The following is a 22,087-nucleotide window of genomic DNA, read 5'->3' on the forward strand; positions in this document are numbered from 1 at the left end:
AAGCATCTTAGTGTGTCACATTACAGCCACATTAACTTAATAGTGTTATTAATGTTAATCAAGCAGCCTGTTTAAGAGCTGCTGCCTGTGTAAACACCACAACTTGTTTACAGGAGGAAAAGCCTGTTGTCTCAAACATTAAAAGATTGAGTATTAGACCAGACCATAATTGTTTGAAAGAACAAACAGAATCTGGTCAGAATGTTTTCACAATATGAAAATAAAGTGTGAACATGTCTTCATTACTTTGTCAAGCTGTGAATATTTTAGAACAAAATATAATGTTTCTAATGTAGTCAATGACAATATTAAAATTGCCCTGTTCTTGAAGAATGTGTCATGATGATTCGGTCTATAGTCTATAGGGCAGGGGGGGGGGGGGGGCTAGGTGAGACATTGGCTGTGTTGAGCTAATTGCAAAATCTCTGATAATGGCATCATGTGCGCTTCTACCCGTTTTGGTGTTAGCATTACGTTATGCTTTATCTATTTAAAAATAGCAGATCTACGAGCTTGTAGGTCTGCTATTTTTGAAAATCGAAGAACAACTGACATAGAAACATAGCTTCTTCAGATAACTGTCATTTTCAAACAGACATTTTTAGAATCTGATCTCAGGTCAGAATGGGTTAACACTGTAATCTCAATGGCCAACAGTAATGCATTCCCTCAATAAGATGCGTTGAGTAAAAGGAAGGCCGGTCTGGAACAGCCTCCGCGTGCTATAGTCACAGACACATGATTGGTCCCTATATACTGCTTCAGGACACATGATTGGTCCCTATATACTGCTTCAGGACACATGATTGGTCCCTATATACTGCTTCAGGATTCATGTAGAAAATATACATTCATACTTCTGAAGAAAACAAACCATGAGAAAATCGAAGATATTCAAATACATACAGGGCAGACGAAGGATGGGAGAGAGAAAGAGAGAGGCAGAGAGAGAGAGAGAGAGAAGCAGAGAGAGAGAGAGAGAGAGGCAGAGAGAGAGAGAGAGAGAGAGAGAGAGAGAGAGAGAGAGAGAGAGAGAGAGAGAGAGAGAGAAGCAGAGAGAGAGAGGGTGGGTGAATTAATAATACCAAATAAATTATAAAATAGACATGGTTTGGAAAGTTCCTAAAGGAGCACCCATTCCACAAACTTACACACAATATTACTATAGAATTGAACCCTGCTATTGCTCATTATAAGATGGCACCATTTCATCTGCTCTAACCTAACTGACATGATGATTGGTAGGCAGGTGTGGCAATTTAAACCAGATCAAACTTGATTATTAAGTAGAGCAGGTTTCTGAAGCCAGGGAGAAAATGAATGGTACCATCTAACAATGGCTACGTTTACATGAAGGGTGATCATTCCGAATAAATACTTCCGAATAAAATACATCCGATGTAATGTTTTTTGCCCCGAGTTTACATGGGAAATGGTCATTCCGAATGAGTGTTTATATGGAGCAGTGATAGAAGACATGATACATGTTAATTCACGTGAAACTACGCCATCTGTTGGACACATAAAATATAGGCAGTTCATTCATTGTGACTGTCTCAACAATACAGACGAAAGACGAATAGACGATACTTTGAAATCCCATCATTTCATTCCGCAGTAGCTTTGAGGCTGCTGGTTGGATAGGGCGGGCAAATATGTTTACCGTCTTTTTTTTCCCCACCCACTGCGGCTCCGCTTCTCCGCTGTGAAGGTGATCATCTCGTTTTTATTTGTACTTTATTATCTACAGCACGGCCAGGGCACGCAACACTGATTATTATTGTATCGGGTCGCTCGTTATTTTTGAGAGAGAGAGAGAGAGAGAGAGAGAGAGAGAGAGAGAGAGAGACACCGTTGAACACACACACACACACACACACACACACACACACACACACATACACACAGATCAGGGTTATCGTCATGATCGTCATCTGCTGCTGCTCCACGTTTTTTTGTGGATTTCGGATCTGAAAAAAGGAACGAAATAACGCGCTCTATGTGCAAACTCCTCGGCGCGCCTTGGATATGAGCGCCTTGGAGCATGCTCAGAAAGACCAGAATGAACTTACATCCGAATTAGTGTATACATGAGTCCAATTTTCTTTCAATCGCATTAAACATCGGAGTAATCCGGCCAGTGACATCGGAATGGTTTTTAGATCGCATCGAGCGTTTTCATTCGGATGTAAGTTTTTGTAGGTGTTTACATAACAACGTTTAATAGGATTGAAATTCTATTCGGAATGAAAAGGGGATTTAACTGCTCATGTAAACGTAGCCAATGACTTTAGTGAGGAGAACTATGAAGATATGGTTGAGAATGGGTGAAGTGTACCTTTAAGAGTAAAATGCAGCACGGAGCTGTATGTTAAAACAATGCACTTTTGTCAGAAGCATGTGGGATTCTATCAGCGAGGAAAACCCATTTCCTCACATCTATTTACATGGATGTGCGCTTGTGGATATGTGCATACACACATACTGTGTGTGTGTGTGTGTGTGTGTGTGTGTGTGTGTGTGTGTGTGTGCGCGTGTGTTTGTGTGTGTGTGCGCGTGCGCGTGTGTGTGTGTGTGTGTGTTTGTGCACGTGCGTGCGTGTCTTCAAGATTTGTGATCACAAATGGGATCCACTCGTAATTCCGACGGCGCATAAGTCCGACAAAACGTGGCTTGGCGTGACGTGAGATTAGGGTTAGGGTTAGCGGCGCCTGCCCCAGCCTGTGTGGTTTCTAGTTGGGTGGGTTAGGGTTAGGGACAAGGTTAGTCTGCCCCAGCCTGTGTGGTTTCTAGATGGGTGGGTTAGGGTTAGGGTTAGGGACAGGGTTAGTCTGCCCCAGCCTGTGTGGTTTCTAGATGGGTGGGTTAGGGTTAGGACAGGGTTAGTCTGCCCCAGCCTGTGTGGTTTCTAGATGGGTGGGTTAGGGTTAGGGTTAGTCTGCCCCAGCCTGTGTGGTTTCTAGATGGGTGGGTTAGGGTTAGGGTTAGGGACAGGGTTAGTCTGCCCCAGCCTGTGTGGTTTCTAGATGGGTGGGTTAGGGTTAGGGTTAGGGACAGGGTTAGTCTGCCCCAGCCTGTGTGGTTTCTAGATGGGTGGGTTAGGGTTAGGACAGGGTTAGTCTGCCCCAGCCTGTGTGGTTTCTAGATGGGTGGGTTAGGGTTAGGACAGGGTTAGTCTGCCCCAGCCTGTGTGGTTTCTAGATGGGTGGGTTAGGGTTAGGGTTAGGGTTAGTCTGCCCCAGCCTGTGTGGTTTCTAGATGGGTGGGTTAGGGTTAGGGTTAGGACAGGGTTAGTCTGCCCCAGCCTGTGTGGTTTCTAGATGGGTGGGTTAGGGTTAGGGTTAGTCTGCCCCAGCCTGTGTGGTTTCTAGATGGGTGGGTTAGGGTTAGGGTTAGGGACAGGGTTAGTCTGCCCCAGCCTGTGTGGTTTCTAGATGGGTGGGTTAGGGTTAGGGTTAGGGACAGGGTTAGTCTGCCCCAGCCTGTGTGGTTTCTAGATGGGTGGGTTAGGGTTAGGGACAGGGTTAGTCTGCCCCAGCCTGTGTGGTTTCTAGATGGGTAGGTTAGGGTTAGGGTTAGGGACAGGGTTAGTCTGCCCCAGCCTGTGTGGTTTCTAGATGGGTGGGTTAGGGTTAGGGACAGGGTTAGTCTGCCCCAGCCTGTGTGGTTTCTAGATGGGTGGGTTAGGGTTAGGGACAGGGTTAGTCTGCCCCAGCCTGTGTGGTTTCTAGATGGGTGGGTTACGGTTAGGGACAGGGTTAGTCTGCCCCAGGCTGTGTGGTTTCTAGATGGGTGGGTTAGGGTTAGGGTTAGTCTGCCCCAGCCTGTGTGGTTTCTAGATGGGTGGGTTAGGGTTAGGGTTAGTCTGCCCCAGCCTGTGTGGTTTCTAGATGGGTGGGTTAGGGTTAGGGTTAGGGTTAGTCTGCCCCAGCCTGTGGGGTTTCTAGATGGGTGGGTTAGGGTTAGGACAGGGTTAGCCTGCCCCCAGTGGGTGCCGGCGAAGACAGCCAATGGATCTTATTGGTTCACCGATCTGAGTGCCCGCCCCCCCTCCCCTCCCCGGTAGAAAACAGCGGAGAACACTGATATCACCACATTTGGAGCGACGCTCCTCTGCCCTGTTATTGTTTAGCGAAATACAAGTTGGCTCCCACTTCCTGTGAGTGTGTCTGTGTGTGTGTGTGTGTGTGTGTGTGTGTGTGTGTGTGTGTGGTGCGTTCAGGTGTTGTGGTTGAAGCCTACACACAACCGTGATGTAAACATCCACGGCAACACCTTGACACAGAAGCATTAAGTCGGGCTTGAGCAAGTCTTAAATAATACATAATAATTTGTCCACAACTGTGACAATGTCTTTTCCTATGGCCGCACGCGCACACACACACACACACACACACACACACACACACACACACACACACACACACACACACACACACACACACACACACACACACACACACACACACACACACACACACACACACACACACACACACACACACACACACACACACACACACACACAAACACTTTCTAATTAGTTGACAGCCATGTTAATTTAAGGCCACTACCCAAATGGACATTATACTGTAGCTCTAGACCTCGAGAGAAGAATCATTTTGCACACCAAAACACAGAGAAAGAAAGCTATGTTGTGGCCATTTCCGTAAAGTCCTTGCTCTCTTATACTCTCCATATAGACAACAATGAAAACAAATCTACAGTACAATCCCCAATATCAGGGTACTAGATTACTCGCACTTCACTGGAACAATGTAAACACAGACAAAGCACGACTGTCGCCCTTTGATGACTTCACTGACCAGTCCTTGCACCGACCGGTCCTCTTCCGTCATCCCACTGGCTCTTCTCGACTACGGAGAGGTGATTTTAGTTTTTGTCTTTTTGTCCGCATTTCCATTATAGCGACCGGGAGGGTGGTACACTGGTACGTCCTGAAACCCGAAAACAAATAGCCGATGGCGCAAATTTTGTATAGTATATGTTCCGAGTTTTGGGTTCCCGAAACTCAGGTTTTAGTACCACCTCCTGAGCAGGAACTAAATTAGGTTTTGAGAAACAAACCCAGAAATCCGGTAACACGGCACACGGTTTGCTTAGTTCTTGTAGTCGAAAAAAAGAGCCATTGACTTCTCCGTCATCCCTTCGGTGCCAGTCGTTGCTTCACGGAGGGACAGATGGACCGATTAGGGTCTCATCTCCGTAACTCCCTCGAAAAAAACCTGCGTTTGTTTCTCCTCCTTCACTTCTGTCTCGTCTTTCTTCCTCCGCCCTCCTCTCACAGCGAGGAGGAGCTCTGGCTGTAGTTTCTGAGCATCAGCCGGTTGTACTTGTTGGGCGAGGGGGGCGACGGCGGAGGGTGGGAGGGGACTGGGGGCAGACACAGGGCAGACTCCGAGATCGGCGAGCCGCCGTCGTCGCTGGACGCCAGCGAGTCGCGGAACGGCGAGGGGGGCGTCAGCGCCATCAGCTCCTCCTCCAGCTCCGCCCTCCTCAGGGGGGAGTCGGCGAGGCCACCGTGAAGGGGATGCGCGGCGCCCACACACAACCGTGCGGGCGGGGAAGCCGGTGGCGAGAACTGAGCATGCTGTGCGTGAGTAGCAGGCGGCAGGGCGTACGGCGAGTGAGGAGGTGAGAACTGGGCCTGCTGCATGTGAGGAGGAGGGGGAGGTGGCCGGGGGTACGGCGAGTGAGGAGGTGAGAACTGGGCCTGCTGCATGTGAGGAGGAGGGGGATGGGGGTAGGGGGGGTTAGGAGGGTACGGCGGCACAGGGCGGGGTTCGCAGTCCGCATGGGACTCCACGGGGGGCAGGGGTTGGACGTCGGCGTAGGTGGTCAGCGTGGGGGGCGGATTCGGGGTCTCCCGGGGCAACAGGTACGGGTCGACGGGATGCGTCGGCGAGGCCGGCGGGGCCGGGGCGTGGACATGAGGGGGAGCGTGCGTTGGCGAGTTGGAGAGCATCATGCTGTTGAGCTCGCTGATGTTGGCGGTGAAGCGGCTCACCACACAGCTGATCTGGTCCATGAGCGAGCTGGGGGCCTCCCCCGCCGCCCTGACCACGGTGACCGCCCCGCGGCCGTCCGTTCCCCCGCCAACATGGCCGCCACTGACGCTCATGTACGAAGGCACGACCACGACCAGGGCCTCCTCCCCTTGCCCGCCCCCCCCGAGCCTCTGGCTGACCGTGCTGATGGGCGAAGGGGTCTGGGGCCGGTACGTGGGCACCGGGTACCTCTCCTCGACCTCCGGCAGCTCATATAGGGTCTTGTCGACGACGCCAGCGTCGGGGCGGCCGCCGATGGACGGGAATGAGGGCAGGGGCATGTGGGGCGGCAGGTCTCCGCCTCCACAGTAGCGTCCATCGGGCGTCTTGGAGAAGGGCTTGATGATGGCCGTCTGGTTGTTCTCTTTCCTCTTGATGTGGAAGGAGAGACGCTGCCACAGGTGGTTTCCCCGGGAACCGCTGCGCTCCGTCTGGGCCCAGGACACCGACTTCCCATTGGAGCTGAGTGAAGAAACACACACCGTGTCAGTGGTGGACAGAGTACGAACGATGATTCGTTTCCATTTCAAGGACCCCCAGTTTGACATCCATTAACAAAGGAATATTACTTACCCTATAGCTTTAACTCTGAGACTTTACAGGGTAGATAGGTGTACCAAAAACAATATATTTCAGTTATTTGTGCAATTTGTGTTACAAAGCCTAAAAGGCAAAGACAAAACAGAAATGTCATTTTGACTTGCATGTTCCAATGTTTAATGGCAAAAACACAATTCAATCCTTAATCTGTAATTATTTGTGTGACAATTAATGGTATACTAAGAGAAGAGAGATAAGAGAGATACTAAGTGTTGACAGCACTATGATTCCATTGTGTGTTTGAAGAGGACTGCCCAGCCTCTGGTCGTCACACTGCCTCCATTAGGCCACTGTCTGTGGTTCATGTTAGGGTCAGAGTGACAGACAGCTCTCCATGCACGTGGATGCATGCAAACGCATAGACAACCGCACACTCGCACACGCACACTCGATCGTCTCTGAGAGGGCCATTACAAAAAAGGTACATTTTGTTTTAGTGACACTAACCAGGCATTGACCTGGCTACAAATCCCACTGCTCTCTCTCACGCACGCACGCACGCACGCACGCACGCACGCACACACACACACACACACACACACACACACACACACACACACACACACACACACACACACACACACACACACACACACACACACACACACACACACACACAGTCACACACACACACACACACACACACACACAGTCACACACACACACACACACACACACACACACACACACACACACACACACACACACCTTTTGAAGTTATTACATTTAGCTTTAAACCCATTAACCAAATCACCTCGTACACAGCAAACAATTTGTAAGTCTGCCCACAAAAGAGCAGGTTTTTCTTTTTCTGATCTGCTATAGGTTCTCCCCGAGCACCCCACAAATATATTGATTTCCTCCGTGTTGCGCCGTCTAATTCTCTTTGCTCACTGAACGTATTCGTATTTGTCGTTTGGGCCACCTTTATGCACGCAAAAACAGGCCTACCTGAGAGTGTCTCCAGCAGAGCCTCTGCGCCTCCAGAGGTTGACCAGACTGGAGGAGCGGCTGGCCGCGGAGGAAGACTTCCCGTCGCCCACGTGCATGCGTACCACCGTGCTGGTGGTGAAGGCACTGCGCACATTGCGCTCCGGCTTGGCCAGGATTATGTATACCTAAAAACACACACACAAAAACAGTATATATATATATATATATATATATATATATATATATATATATGAACTTAGAAAATATATAAATAAATACATTTCCAGGACACTGCCTGTCTGTGTCTTCACTGGTTACACAGTACATACAAAGAAAAACAAAACAAAAGTAATTTGTCAACTCCCCGGTCAGACAGAATACCAGGTGGAGGGATTAGATCTCCAGACTGAACTGGGAACAACTCGGCATCCCCTCAGTCAGAGCTGGCAAGCGTATAGGAAAGGGAAGTCGGCGGTTTTCTGCCAGCTCTGTGACCCAACCTTGAATAAGAGGGTGACGATACGATGGGTGACCCAACCAACAGCTCTGTGACCCAACCTTGAATAAGAGGGTGACGATACGATGGGTGACCCAACCAACAGCTCTGTGACCCAACCTTGAATAAGAGGGTGACGATGGGTGGATGCAGGTAATGCTTACTGTGACTGTCACTACACTTTTCTCTTGTTTGTAAATCCTTTACAATCATTTTAAACTACAGCCTCTCATAACATAATGTGTATCCCCATCTCACATACCCTATAAAAACATCACACCCGTGTGAAGTGAGGGGCGCTCTTATCATTGTACATTCTCCATTCATTGTCAAAGGTGAATTTAATGTTTGTGTAAGATGAGAATATACACTAATAGCTGAATATAGAATAGGAGGGGTTAGCGGCGTAGCGGACAAAAGTGGGCATATATGGGCCTGATGACATCAGTAATCTCATAAAAGGGACAAGGACTGACAGATACAGAGATCCGGTTGTCCACAGTCACAGATCCGACCACTATAATATATTATGCATCTTGTCTTACAGACTTCAGACTTTGCCAGTAGTTTGGTAATCCAGTTGTCCAGAACCGCAGATCCAACCAATATACCCATAAATGGACATTCCAATATGGGCATAACTGATCAGAGTGTGATACTGATACTGATCAGGATCTCCATTTATGGGCATAAATCGAACAAGCACTGACATATACAGAGATCTCCTTGGGCATAAAAAGGACAGACAGAAACAGACATCTCCATATAGGCCCAGAAGGGACACAGACATATTGGTCGAACCCCCCCCCCCCCCCCCCCCAACACTATGACTCAGACGTATTGGTCAAAACCCCCCAACACTATGACTCAGACATATTGGTCGAACCCCCCAACACTATGACTCAGACATATTGGTCAAAACCCCCAACACTATGACTCAGACGTATTGGTCAAAACCCCCCAACACTATACTCAGACTTATTGGTCAAAACCCCCCAACACTATGACTCAGACGTATTGGTCAAAACCCCCAACACTATGACTCAGACTTATTGGTCAAAACCCCCCAACACTATGACTCAGACTTATTGGTCAAACCCCCCAACACTATGACTCAGACGTATTGGTCAAAACCCCCCAACACTATGACTCAGACTTATTGGTCAAACCCCCCCAACACTATGACTCAGACGTATTGGTCAAACCCCCCAACACTATGACTCAGACTTATTGGTCAAACCCCCCAACACTATGACTCAGACTTATTGGTCAAACCCCCCAACACTATGACTCAGACGTATTGGTCAAACCCCCCAACACTATGACTCAGACTTATTGGTCAAACCCCCCAACACTATGACTCAGACTTATTGGTCAAACCCCCCAACACTATGACTCAGACGTATTGGTCAAACCCCCCAACACTATGACTCAGACTTATTGGTCAAACCCCCCAACACTATGACTCAGACGTATTGGTCAAAACCCCCCAACACTATGACTCAGACTTATTGGTCAAACCCCCCCAACACTATGACTCAGACGTATTGGTCAAACCCCCCAACACTATGACTCAGACTTGACAGTTGCACAATATTGAGAGAGAAACATGCAACCAGGTCTATAAAAACAAGCCCCAAAAAACTACTATTATAGGCCACATGAGCACTTTAAACCTATACATCAGCATTTAGAAAAAAGCACAAACACACAGTTTTGTGTGTTTGTGAGCAAGCTTCCGCGTGCGTCATGGAAGGGGACATTCGGTAGGCCAATCAGACAGGCAATGTAAACATTTGTTTTCTCATGCCAATAAAGCTCCCTTGGATTGAATTGATAAGTCCCGGAAAAGAGGCGTTGTGAATGGCCAGTAGTCACTTGACGCAGCGTGCCTTCCGCACTTCCGCTTGACTTCCGCCTTCGTTGGAGACATAGCGCTCCAATGAACTGCAGTGGCCATTGACAATGATTGTCCAGCTTTGAGTGTTTGTCTAAACAAAAACATTGTGTAAACACAAACATTGAAGACAAAGGTGATTGGCCAGAATGAGATACAGATACTGTATGATGATGTATGAGAGCAGCCCTCACTTCACACGGGTATGATTTAGAGATATTTATGTTTAATGTTTATGCCATAATGTGTCATTTATTGTCTCTTTATTGTTAATGGCGTTTAATGTTTGTGTTTTGTTTGTTTTACATCACCATTACATCACCTAATCAACATGAGTTAGACTTTAATATATTAGCGCCCCTCACTTCACACAGGGGTGATTTTTTTATATATCTATGACTGAGGCTATGAACATGTGGGTGACAATGTTTCTGGCTTGGATACAAACATGCAGCGTAGAGCCATGGTGTGGCAATTTTCCACCAGACACAGATAATATATATAAAAAGGTTATTAAAATAGTGAAAATAGTTATAACTTATTTTGCGGCATTTCAGATGATTCAGCAGTAGCACCATGGATAGCACATATGATCAGATCACTGGACTGTCGGAAGAGTGAGATTTGTTTTGGAAATAACAGGTGGTTGGTGTAATGAGACTTTGGTCGCAATGGGACATTTTTCAGACTATTGGGGATTTGGGGGAAAAATGGGCCATCGGACCATCAGAATAATGGGCTGTCGGAACAGGCCGGCAGGCCCTGGAGCGCGTCGGTGACGGTCTTACCTTGGGTACAAACATGCAGCACAGGGCCACGGTGGCGCTGAGGCTGACACTGAAGCACATGGTGATGATCTTGTAGTTGGAGCCGAAGTAGATGGGCACGAACGCCAGCCAGATGATGCAGGTGGTGTACATGGTGAAGGCGATGTACTTCGCCTCGTTGAAGTTGGCCGGAACGTTACGTGTCTACGTAGGAGACAGAGAGAGAGATAAATACAAGTAGCTACTTAACAGAGCATCAAGGAACAGCAAGGATGAGAAATTTGATGCAGAAGGAGGAGAGGACACTATTGTTTGAGTGGTGCAGCCACTCCATTGCGTAGCTATGTGTGTCCCTATGTATGTATGTATGTATGTATGTGTAGCTACGCCTCCAAGCATTTGTACGCGTCCAAGCACGAACATATGAAACACCTCACTAATACCACTGGATGGCACTGTTGAGCAGTGTCACGCGCACACACACACACACACACACACACACACACACACACACACACACACACACACACAGAGGCCAGGTACAGTACAGCACCACTGACTTCAGACGGGTCTTTTTACTTCTACTCCACTATATCAAAGGGTTAGGACATTGACGACATGTCTCATTATGTTTCCACAACATCATGAAACTGTCACGTAAACCCTGTGACTCAGGCTGTACATAGATATTTATGTGCTATGATGAGTCACGAGGCATAAAGACGTATTGGAAACGAATGTCTACGATGCTGCCACCATGGCCCAATCGATGGTTCACTGTTCGGTCTAATGAACACAATGAAATACATTCCATCGGGTCATGGCCTGATACTAAGTATGGGCGACTGTGCTATATAGTTTCTCCCTCTTTTTGAAATTTGTAGCAGGCCCACATTCACTCCATTCAAAGCACCTGGCACAATAGAGAAAAATATATATATAATTGGAATTCAATTTGTGCATAATGTGAAACAGGTCCTCTGCCTTTAACCCACGCCACCATGTTTAGGAGCAGTGGGTGCTGTTAATACAGCAGCTATTTTCTTGCTCAGGGCCAGCTGGGATTCAAACCGCAGACCTTTTGATTCCCAGACGCCCTCTGTACCCGCTATGGTCACACCCCCACAGGACTGTGGGATATGATGTCATGCCAAGAAACCATATCATATCAGAGACAACATCTAAATGATTATAACTAATATTTCAATCAAAATCTAAATAATGGGTCTTCAGCATATGTACAGTATGTAGTAGTGAGGGTCCCTTTGCCTGGCTTGGCCAGACTCATACAGTGGATTCACTGACGCTCCAAGCCAGGCAAGGGGTCCCTGCTTCAACACTCTCAGCTATACCATGTGAACGTCAGCGTGTCCGACCCGTACGTACCTTAAAGGCGTAGAAGGTGCAGCTGAGGATGAGCAGTCCATTGTAGCCCAGTGGCGCCACCACCCCCAGGTTGGTGGTATTACAGATGAGGTTGACCTGGCGGATACTAGGGTAGTCATGGATGACCTGCAGGGACCCATCGTCCAAAAGAGAATGTAAACAAAAACATGTGGACACCAAGTCACCAACGTAGCCCACCCTGACAAACGCTTGGAATTGTATGCATTACATTTATAGGTTGACTCGGTATGTGCGTGACATCATCATCATACCCAGAGGTTATGCGGGAACGCCTACTGAGTGGCAAAAAACTACTTTCTGGCCTTGACAGTCCATACATCCACACAGAAAAGTCTGATTGCATTAAACAATGTTAAACGACATTAAACTCACTTTGCCACTTTATTTGCCATTGACAACGTTCCTTTTTTTCATGCACCACCATCTGGAACAAACTCCCCAAAAAACGAAATGTTTGCTACAAAACTAAAATCACAGCTAAACAGTTCTGTTTGCTACCGCCTAGGTTTTCTTTTAATCCTTTTTTCTGCACTGTAATGTTTATTATTTCCCCCCAGACTCTCTTCTCTGCTTTAATATGTTATGCACAGTCAAGCATACTGAATTGCCCTGCTGAACTGTGCTATGCCACTGTATCTCAACACCGGGCCTGGGGACCTTATGGGTATGTAACTCTGCAAATGGAACCAAATGGTCCATTTGGATACACAGTCAAATGAACACTACTCTCCACTGCCCTGGTGCATGGAGAATTCTACTGTCAAGGCTTTCTGACAGAAAAGGCTCCATGAGGAACATGGATCCATCTACTCTCTACTGGCTGTGGGGGCATGAGGAACTCTCTACTGCCCCCTACCTGTGGAGGCTCCATGGGGAACTCTCTACTGCCCCCTACCTGTGGAGGCTCCATGAGGAACGCTCTACTGCCCCCTACCTGTGGAGGCTCCATGGGGAACTCTCTACTGCCCCCTACCTGTGGAGGCTCCATGGGGAACTCTCTACTGCCCCCTACCTGTGGAGGCTCCATGAGGAACTCTCTACTGCCCCCTACCTGTGGAGGCTCCATGGGGAACTCTCTACTGCCCCCTACCTGTGGAGGCTCCATGGGGAACTCTCTACTGCCCCCTACCTGTGGAGGCTCCATGAGGAACTCTCTACTGCCCCCTACCTGTGGAGGCTCCATGAGGAACTCTCTACTGGCTGTGGGGGCATGAGGAACTCTCTACTGCCCCCTACCTGTGGAGGCTCCATGAGGAACTCTCTACTGCCCCCTACCTGTGGAGGCTCCATGGGGAACTCTCTACTGCCCCCTACCTGTGGAGGCTCCATGGGGAACTCTCTACTGCCCCCTACCTGTGGAGGCTCCATGAGGAACTCTCTACTGCCCCCTACCTGTGGAGGCTCCATGGGGAACTCTCTACTGCCCCCTACCTGTGGAGGCTCCATGGGGAACTCTCTACTGCCCCCTACCTGTGGAGGCTCCATGGGGAACTCTCTACTGCCCCCTACCTGTGGAGGCTCCATGAGGAACTCTCTACTGCCCCCTACCTGTGGAGGCTCCATGAGGAACTCTCTACTGCCCCCTACCTGTGGGGGCTCCATGAGGAACTCTCTACTGCCCCCTACCTGTGGGGGCTCCATGAGGAACTCTCTACTGCCCCCTACCTGTGGAGGCTCCATGGGGAACTCTCTACTGCCCCCTACCTGTGGAGGCTCCATGAGGAACTCTCTACTGCCCCTTACCTGTGGAGGCTCCATGGGGAACTCTCTACTGCCCCCTACCTGTGGAGGCTCCATGGGGAACTCTCTACTGCCCCCTACCTGTGGAGGCTCCATGAGGAACTCTCTACTGCCCCCTACCTGTGGAGGCTCCATGAGGAACTCTCTACTGCCCCCTACCTGTGGAGGCTCCATGAGGAACTCTCTACTGCCCCCTACCTGTGGAGGCTCCATGGGGAACTCTCTACTGCCCCCTACCTGTGGAGGCTCCATGGGGAACTCTCTACTGCCCCCTACCTGTGGAGGCTCCATGAGGAACTCTCTACTGCCCCCTACCTGTGGAGGCTCCATGAGGAACTCTCTACTGCCCCCTACCTGTGGAGGCTCATGGGGAACTCTCTACTGCCCCCTACCTGTGGAGGCTCCATGGGGAACTCTCTACTGCCCCCTACCTGTGGAGGCTCCATGGGGAACTCTCTACTGCCCCCTACCTGTGGAGGCTCCATGAGGAACTCTCTACTGCCCCCTACCTGTGGGGGCATGGGGAACTCTCTACTGCCCCCTACCTGTGGAGGCTCCATGGGGAACTCTCTACTGCCCCCTACCTGTGGAGGCTCCATGAGGAACTCTCTACTGGCTGTGGGGGCATGAGGAACTCTCTACTGCCCCCTACCTGTGGAGGCTCCATGAGGAACTCTCTACTGCCCCTTACCTGTGGAGGCTCCATGGGGAACTCTCTACTGCCCCCTACCTGTGGGGGCTCCATGAGGAACTCTCTACTGCCCCCTACCTGTGGAGGCTCCATGAGGAACTCTCTACTGGCTGTGGGGGCATGAGGAACTCTCTACTGCCCCCTACCTGTGGAGGCTCCATGAGGAACTCTCTACTGCCCCCTACCTGTGGAGGCTCCATGGGGAACTCTCTACTGCCCCCTACCTGTGGAGGCTCCATGAGGAACTCTCTACTGCCCCCTACCTGTGGAGGCTCCATGAGGAACTCTCTACTGCCCCCTACCTGTGGAGGCTCCATGAGGAACTCTCTACTGCCCCCTACCTGTGGAGGCTCCATGGGGAACTCTCTACTGCCCCCTACCTGTGGAGGCTCCATGAGGAACTCTCTACTGCCCCCTACCTGTTGAGGCTCCATGAGGAACTCTCTACTGCCCCCTACCTGTGGAGGCTCCATGAGGAACTCTCTACTGCCCCCTACCTGTGGAGGCTCCATGGGGAACTCTCTACTGCCCCCTACCTGTGGAGGCTCCATGAGGAACTCTCTACTGCCCCCTACCTGTGGAGGCTCCATGAGGAACTCTCTACTGCCCCCTACCTGTGGAGGCTCCATGGGGAACTCTCTACTGCCCCCTACCTGTGGAGGCTCCATGAGGAACTCTCTACTGCCCCCTACCTGTGGAGGCTCCATGAGGAACTCTCTACTGCCCCCTACCTGTGGAGGCTCCATGAGGAACTCTCTACTGCCCCCTACCTGTGGAGGCTCCATGAGGAACTCTCTACTGCCCCCTACCTGTGGAGGCTCCATGGGGAACTCTCTACTGCCCCCTACCTGTGGAGGCTCCATGAGGAACAGAGCCACGATGATGGCCAGCTGCAGCAGGATGAGCAGGAAGGCGATGATGAGCTGAGCGCAGGCGGACATGAAGCGAGGTTTCTTGGTGCAGATCTTCTTCTTGCTGCCCGCCAGGATGCGGGCGATGCGGTTGGTCTGGAGGAGAAGAATAGAAGGACAACAGTTGCAGCTTGTTGTTGTTGTTGTGAGCCTGACTGTAGATCGGCTATTTTCACATTATGTATCTGCGGAACCGAGTCAGACAAAATGTAATGCCTGCAATTCCAAGAGCTTGTCAGTCCCCAGTTCAAATAGTACAGTGCAGTACCCTGGCATTTTTGGGGGGAAGATATGGCGGGGGACAGGCCTATATTAGGGTTAAAGGGACACTTCACCCTTTTTGCAAAAACATATATGTTAATGACGTTTAGAAGCTTTAGAACACTTTCCTGGGGGTCTTTATGTATGTAATATGTGGTTTTAGATATTTTTGATTTTAGCATTGAGCCTGGTGTCTCTGATGTCATGGACACTGGGCTCACTTCCTTCCTGGACTACATGTTGTCTCAGTAAGACAGCTCTCCCCCTGTCCACAAGGAGGAGCAGTGCACCAAAGAATTGTGGGAATTGTAGTCCAGGAAGGTAGTGAGGCCAGTGTCCATGACATCAGAGACACTGTGCTCGCTGCTACAATCTAAAATATCTAAAACCACATATTACACACATAAAGACCCCCAGGAAAGTGTTCTAAAGCTTCTAAACGTCATTAACATATAAGTGTCCCTTTAACCCATTCTGAACAGGCACCCATTTTGGTGTCAGCATCATGTTATGCTTTAGCTATTTAAAAATAGCAGATCTACAAGCTCATATCGCGCCACCGAGTGGCGCGATACGAGCTTGTAGGTCTGCTATTTTTGAAAAAAATCAAAGAACGACTGACATTTTTAGAATCTGATCTCAGGTCAGAATGGGTTCATCAGTGTGTGTCCGGCGGAAACCTCGTATGAATCTGATCTCAGGTCAGAATGGGTTAAGGTTTTACCTTGGTGACCAGGGCGGAGTAGCTCATGGCGGGGGACAGGCCTATGCCCAGGCGCTGCAGGTAGCAGTGCATGACGTGGGGCTTGGCGATCAGACTGAAGGTGCACAGGTAGCCCAGACAGATGCCAGCCAGGATGATGTAGCACAGCTCTCTGCTGGACGACTTCACTACCGGGGTGTCCCTGAACCTGCACGCAAACAACACCACGCATTGTTAGACCACTGGTTCTCAAAGTGGGGCGGGCGGGCGGGCGGGCGGGCACACACACACACACACACACACACACACACACACACACACACACACACACACACACACACACACACACACACACACACACACACACACACACACACACACACACACACACACACACACACACACACACACACACACACACACACAGTCGAGTCAAAACTCAGAGATGGAGCAAGAGTCTTCTATATGACACCTCAGACCTCAGATAACTCCCACAATAGCTCGTTTGCCTGAGCTGGAAAAAAACGGAACGTGTTACCTGATGAAGACTGCGGTGACGAAGAAAGTGGCCATGAGACCCAGACAGGCAAAGACCACCGCGGCGATGGGCTCTGGGTCCCCCCAGCGCAGGTACTCCACTGGGATAGGATCGCAGCCTGCATGGGGCGGAGAGGACAGGACATTTAATGGTAAACTCAATGATATACGTCATTCAAAACTCACTCACTAATGCCTAAAGCGTGCTTGGCCAAGTGAATTATACTGTATGATCGTCTCTGTCGGGTTTAAATCCTCTTTTGGGGGTCCCTGGCACAAAACATTTTCAGATGCGGGTCTGAATGAAGCCCAAAAGCAACTACACTTCAGAAACAAGCCCATAAAACCAAAACCCGCAACTACCAACATTTACAGCAACACTACAAGTAGACGCATGGCAACACTGGTCCAATATTGAGCGTTGAATGATTCCAACACAACTATTCTACCGACACCAAGAGAGCAGACATTCTTCCCTGTTCACATTGCCAAGACACAGACCTCGGTGTTTCTTCTCGTCTGTACGCCTCATACAATTTACAATTTACAATTTAGGCATTTAGCAGACGCTCTTAATCCAGAGCGACTTACATTAAGCAAGAACAAAAAAGCATGGGAATACATCACATCACATTTATCAAGAAACATGCGTAAGCTAAGAAAGTAACAGTGGAATATCTATATAATGAAGCTATACATATAAACTATACATCTATACTACTATGCTATACATATGTACGTGCTATGACTACATACAATGCAATTATAGTGCTGTCTACATAACATGCTATAAGTCTGTATCAAATGCTATCTAAGTCTACAGAAATGCTATCTAAGGGGGTGGGGTAAGTGCTATGGGCCATGTTGTACAATGTTGTATTGTACAGTACTGTATAGTATATTGTATAGTACTGTACATCTAACCTCCCTCGAGCTGTCTGAACAGCGCTGTAGAAACGTGACATAATTCCCCTCCACTCATCCTTACAGAGTCACTTATCAACCAGTATATTATTTGAACATAAAAGACTCCTATATGTGCATCTTTCCTCATGGTTATTAAGATTCACATACTGTATTCAGTCTGTTCTCCCTCTTCATCCCCCATGCACCACTGCACTGTTTCCATCCATCTCTGTCATCCTCTCTTTTTGAACCTTCTCTTCCTGTGTAATCCCTCCATAGCCACTGTCTTTCCCATAATGCCTATATTCTATCCTTTCGTTTTTTTTTTTCTTTTTTTTTTTCTTTTGCGGCTTACGCCTTTTATTGATTTTTGAAGGGACAGACAGTAGGCTGACAGGAAACGGGAGAGAGATGGGGGGATGACATGCAGTAAAGGCCGTGTCGGGTCCGGGAGTCGAACCCGCGGCACACTGCGACTGGATTACCAGTCCGGTGCCCAGACCGTTACGCTACGGCCTGGGCCTCGTTTTACCCTCTATACTTTTCCTGAGCTGATCAAAAAGCTTACAGTTTAACCACTCAGGCACTAAAGGGACAAGAGCAGATCTACAAGCTGACAAAACATTGTGAGCTTGTAGATCTTCTCTTTTTGCTATGTTCGACCATTTGCCTATGACATACTCAAAGGTTGAAAGCAGTTAAACATTTCACCGCCATAAGGAACTGCAGTAACTCAATGTTGATAGACCCCGGCAACTACCACCCTGTTTCTATTTTTAGCTCCATCTCGAAAGTGGTGGAAAACATTGTCTATGAACAGGTTGAAAAGTATCTTGCTTATTAATGTACGAATTTCAATCCGGCTTCAGAACATTCCACTCCACTGACACATGCCTCCTCTATTTGAGGAGGCATGTGTCGAGAGGGAGGCGATGATTTGATTGGTTGAGCAAAGTACATATTGAAGATAAAAGTGAGGGCAGAACAGTTAGGGGCATTCCAGCTGGCTGCTGGAATGCTTTTCCAGACTCTACTTGTCTACTAGATTATAACAACGCCCAACTCAGGAAAAAGGCAGCCAGTAGGGGAGGGGTATAAGAAAAGCCCTGTCCAGTAAGGGAGGAGATGCCTTGCCCCTGTGGGGTGAGGCTTCCCTCCCCATATATATCTGACAGATATAGCTGAGGGCTGATTTCACCCAACACCACATTTTCATGACAAATTTTGGTCATGAACATGGCTTCATGACTAGAATATCTAAAAACACACCTTGCACACATAAAAACCCAAGGAAGGGTTTATTGTGTGCTAAACATCATTAAAATAAGATCTGGTTGCAAAAGGGCTGAAGAGGCCCTTTAATCACTACAAGGTAATCAGTTTCTCTCTCTCCTCACAAAGACAGTTCAGAAGTGTCATAAAACCAATTTGGGGGTCCTTGACATGAAAATGTTTAATATCTCTCTCTCTCTCTCTCTCTCTCTCTCTCTCTCTCTCTCTCTCTCTCTCTCTCTCTCTCTCTCTCTCTCTCTCTCTCTCTCTCTCTCTCTCTCTCTCTCTCTCTCTCTCTCTCTCTCTCTCTCTCTCTCTCTCTCTCTCTCTCTCTCTCTCTCTCTCTCTCTCTCTCTCTCTCTCTCTCTCTCTCTCTCTCTCTCTCTCTCTCCTCCCTTTCTCTATTTCCTCCTGGCAGACAGACAGGGGGATAGAGTGTCATTAATTAAAGGGACACTTGTAATTACCATCCTTCCTGACACTTCCTACACTACTCAGTGTCTCGGCCAGAGACAGAGCATCAGGGACATGTAATGTGTCACGCACGCACGCACGCACACATGCACGCACGCACACGCATGCGCCCGTGCCGTCTTTCTTTCTTTCTTTCTTTCCTTCTTTTTTTCTGCACACATGCACACACACGCCTATACACACACACAGTCGATAAGGTTGCGCTAACGTCGTTAAACGTGATGAAGCCAGTGAGTGTCTTTGTCTTTTTATGCAGCCAATAAAGTTTATTTAATCAGTGATGTAGTTAGGTTGCAGGGCATAATCAACAGACACTATTTGCTAAATGGGACTTATGGGAGCTGTGTGGACCATAAAAGACAGTAGAACGTAGCGTGTGGATGGAACACGTTATTATAAAGACAGTAGAACGTAGCGTGTGGATGGAACACGTTATTATAAAGACAGTAGAACGTAGCGTGTGGATGGAACACGTTATTCCAACCAGTTCCTTTCCCGGCTGACCAGAATATAGAGCCCAGGGTTACTACATGTTTTTTGTGAGGGTACCTACCCTAGGGGACACGGGGAGAACATGTGAGGGTACCTACCCTAGGGGACACGGGGAAAACATACAACCTCCACACAGAACAGAATATAGAGCCCAGGGTTACTACATGTGTTTTGTGAGGGTACCTACCCTAGGGGACACGGGGAAAACATACAACCTCCACACAGAAACCCCAGCTAGGGTATGGATGCTAATGACACGGAGTAGAGAACATTCCGGCCAATCATTTTTGGCGTCCTAACTGTTCTGCCCTCACTTTTATCTTCAATATGTACTTTGCTCAACCAATCAAATCATCGCTGTGGGGTGATCAGCATGTCTGTCTGTCTGTCTGTCTGTTCCTACTTTCCTTTTTTAATATCTTATCTTTGGACAGTGTGCATGGTTTGTGTTTTAATCAGATCGTGCCACTTTGGCAACAGGTTGGCTTAGCGGACAATTTATAATGAGCAGCTGAACGTGTAATAGAGAGAGATTTGCATTCAAGGCAAAATTGATTTGCATTGAAAGTGTCTCTTAATGCAAAATAGAAAATTATAGAAATTGGTGACCATGACAGTGGCAAATTGAATGGAATGGAAGTGTGTGCGTGCGTGTGTGTGCGTGTGTGCGTGCCATTGACATTCTGTCTCTTGCTCTCTCATTAATAATTGGTTGTGGAGGCATACTAATAGCAATTAAAAGCTCTGTGTCAGCAAGGTAGGAACAATATGCTTTTTCTAAACACCATTCAGGGCCTAGGAGCACCTGCTGCGCCCGCTTGATTGAATGCTGTTTCCAACATGACAGCCATGTAAACACACACACAATCGTCATTTACAGCTAAACATTGCTCTCAAAAATGTTTTTGAAAACATTTGAGCAAGAAATAGACGAAGCAGTACCAGATTCTATTTGATCAACTCACTTCCTTGTTTTCCGACAGTGCTGCAGCTGGGCAGACGCCCACCACTTACCGCAAGCAAGTAAATATCTCGTTTTGTTGTGTTTTGGATCAATTTATTAATTTATGTATTAAGTAGCCATGTAATAAGCAGGATATTGTCAGCCTATAGGTGGTCATTGTCAGGGTCATTGTCAGCGGTGAATTATCTCCCGACAATGACCACCTAGGCAGACATTAACCCTTACATAGCCTCGGTACCAGGCTTTCATTTTTGTTGGTGCAAAAATTGAAAGCCTGGAGGAACGCATTGGCCGCTCTGGTCTAAAAGTGGAGTCAACCCTTCTGGGTGGGCGTCGCTCCAAATGATGTGACGAAGCGCTGCACTAGGGGGGAGAGGAGGGGCCGGGGGTGACGGACAGATCGATGAGATCCAATCAGGGCGTGCGCAAATCTCAGCCGCGACCCGCCCCTCTAGACCAGAAACCTAACACGTTAGCTCAGGCTAACCCTTACATAACACATTGAGCAACACCACTGTGTGTCAAAGTCTGCCTTGTAATATAAAGAAAATAACTTTTTGTAAAGCTCCCAGTCCAGGCTTTACTATAGATTATTATTTCTGTCTTCATCAGAAGATTAAACGTTAATCAATAAAGCCTTGTGGAATTCTATTTTTTATATTGCTTTATCCACAGTTTTGTCCTGCACCTGCTGTCCAGCGATGTGCCACTTCTAATCTTTCTTTAACGTCTGACTTCCTCAAACTTTATGCACTGCAAGAGTCAAAGGTAATAACTATTCTTGCGTATAGCCCGACGCTCAGAGATCTCCACACAATGATACAGCTATAAAGTAGTGGTGCGTAGCCAGGGCTGACCAGAGGACACTCTGGAGTATTCCCAATTGTCAGTACTTTAACTTCTACTCCACTACATCTCAGCAGCAAATATTGTACTTTTACGCCACAAAAACTTTAGTTACTGCTTGT

At 48.2% G+C, this 22,087-nt stretch overlaps 1 protein-coding gene across 1 annotated transcript in view; it reads right to left on the reverse strand.

Moving 5' to 3' along the window:
- Positions 1-5,302: 5,302 nt before the first annotated feature.
- grm5b (glutamate receptor, metabotropic 5b) overlaps positions 5,303-22,087 on the reverse strand; it is a gene marked incomplete at both ends in the record, with an annotated part of 93,633 nt that continues 76,848 nt past the window's right edge. The window contains 8 exons of the mRNA XM_083773278.1: positions 5,303-5,668; positions 5,795-6,530; positions 7,620-7,786; positions 10,783-10,965; positions 12,148-12,273; positions 15,448-15,606; positions 16,496-16,682; positions 17,013-17,130. Of these exons, the coding sequence (XP_083629404.1) occupies positions 5,303-5,668; positions 5,795-6,530; positions 7,620-7,786; positions 10,783-10,965; positions 12,148-12,273; positions 15,448-15,606; positions 16,496-16,682; positions 17,013-17,130 (2,042 nt within the window). The remainder of the gene's footprint in view (positions 5,669-5,794; positions 6,531-7,619; positions 7,787-10,782; positions 10,966-12,147; positions 12,274-15,447; positions 15,607-16,495; positions 16,683-17,012; positions 17,131-22,087) is intronic.

Source organism: Protomyctophum parallelum, assembly GCF_964188405.1.
Source record: "Protomyctophum parallelum genome assembly, chromosome: 9".
Classification (NCBI taxonomy): domain Eukaryota; kingdom Metazoa; phylum Chordata; class Actinopteri; order Myctophiformes; family Myctophidae; genus Protomyctophum; species Protomyctophum parallelum.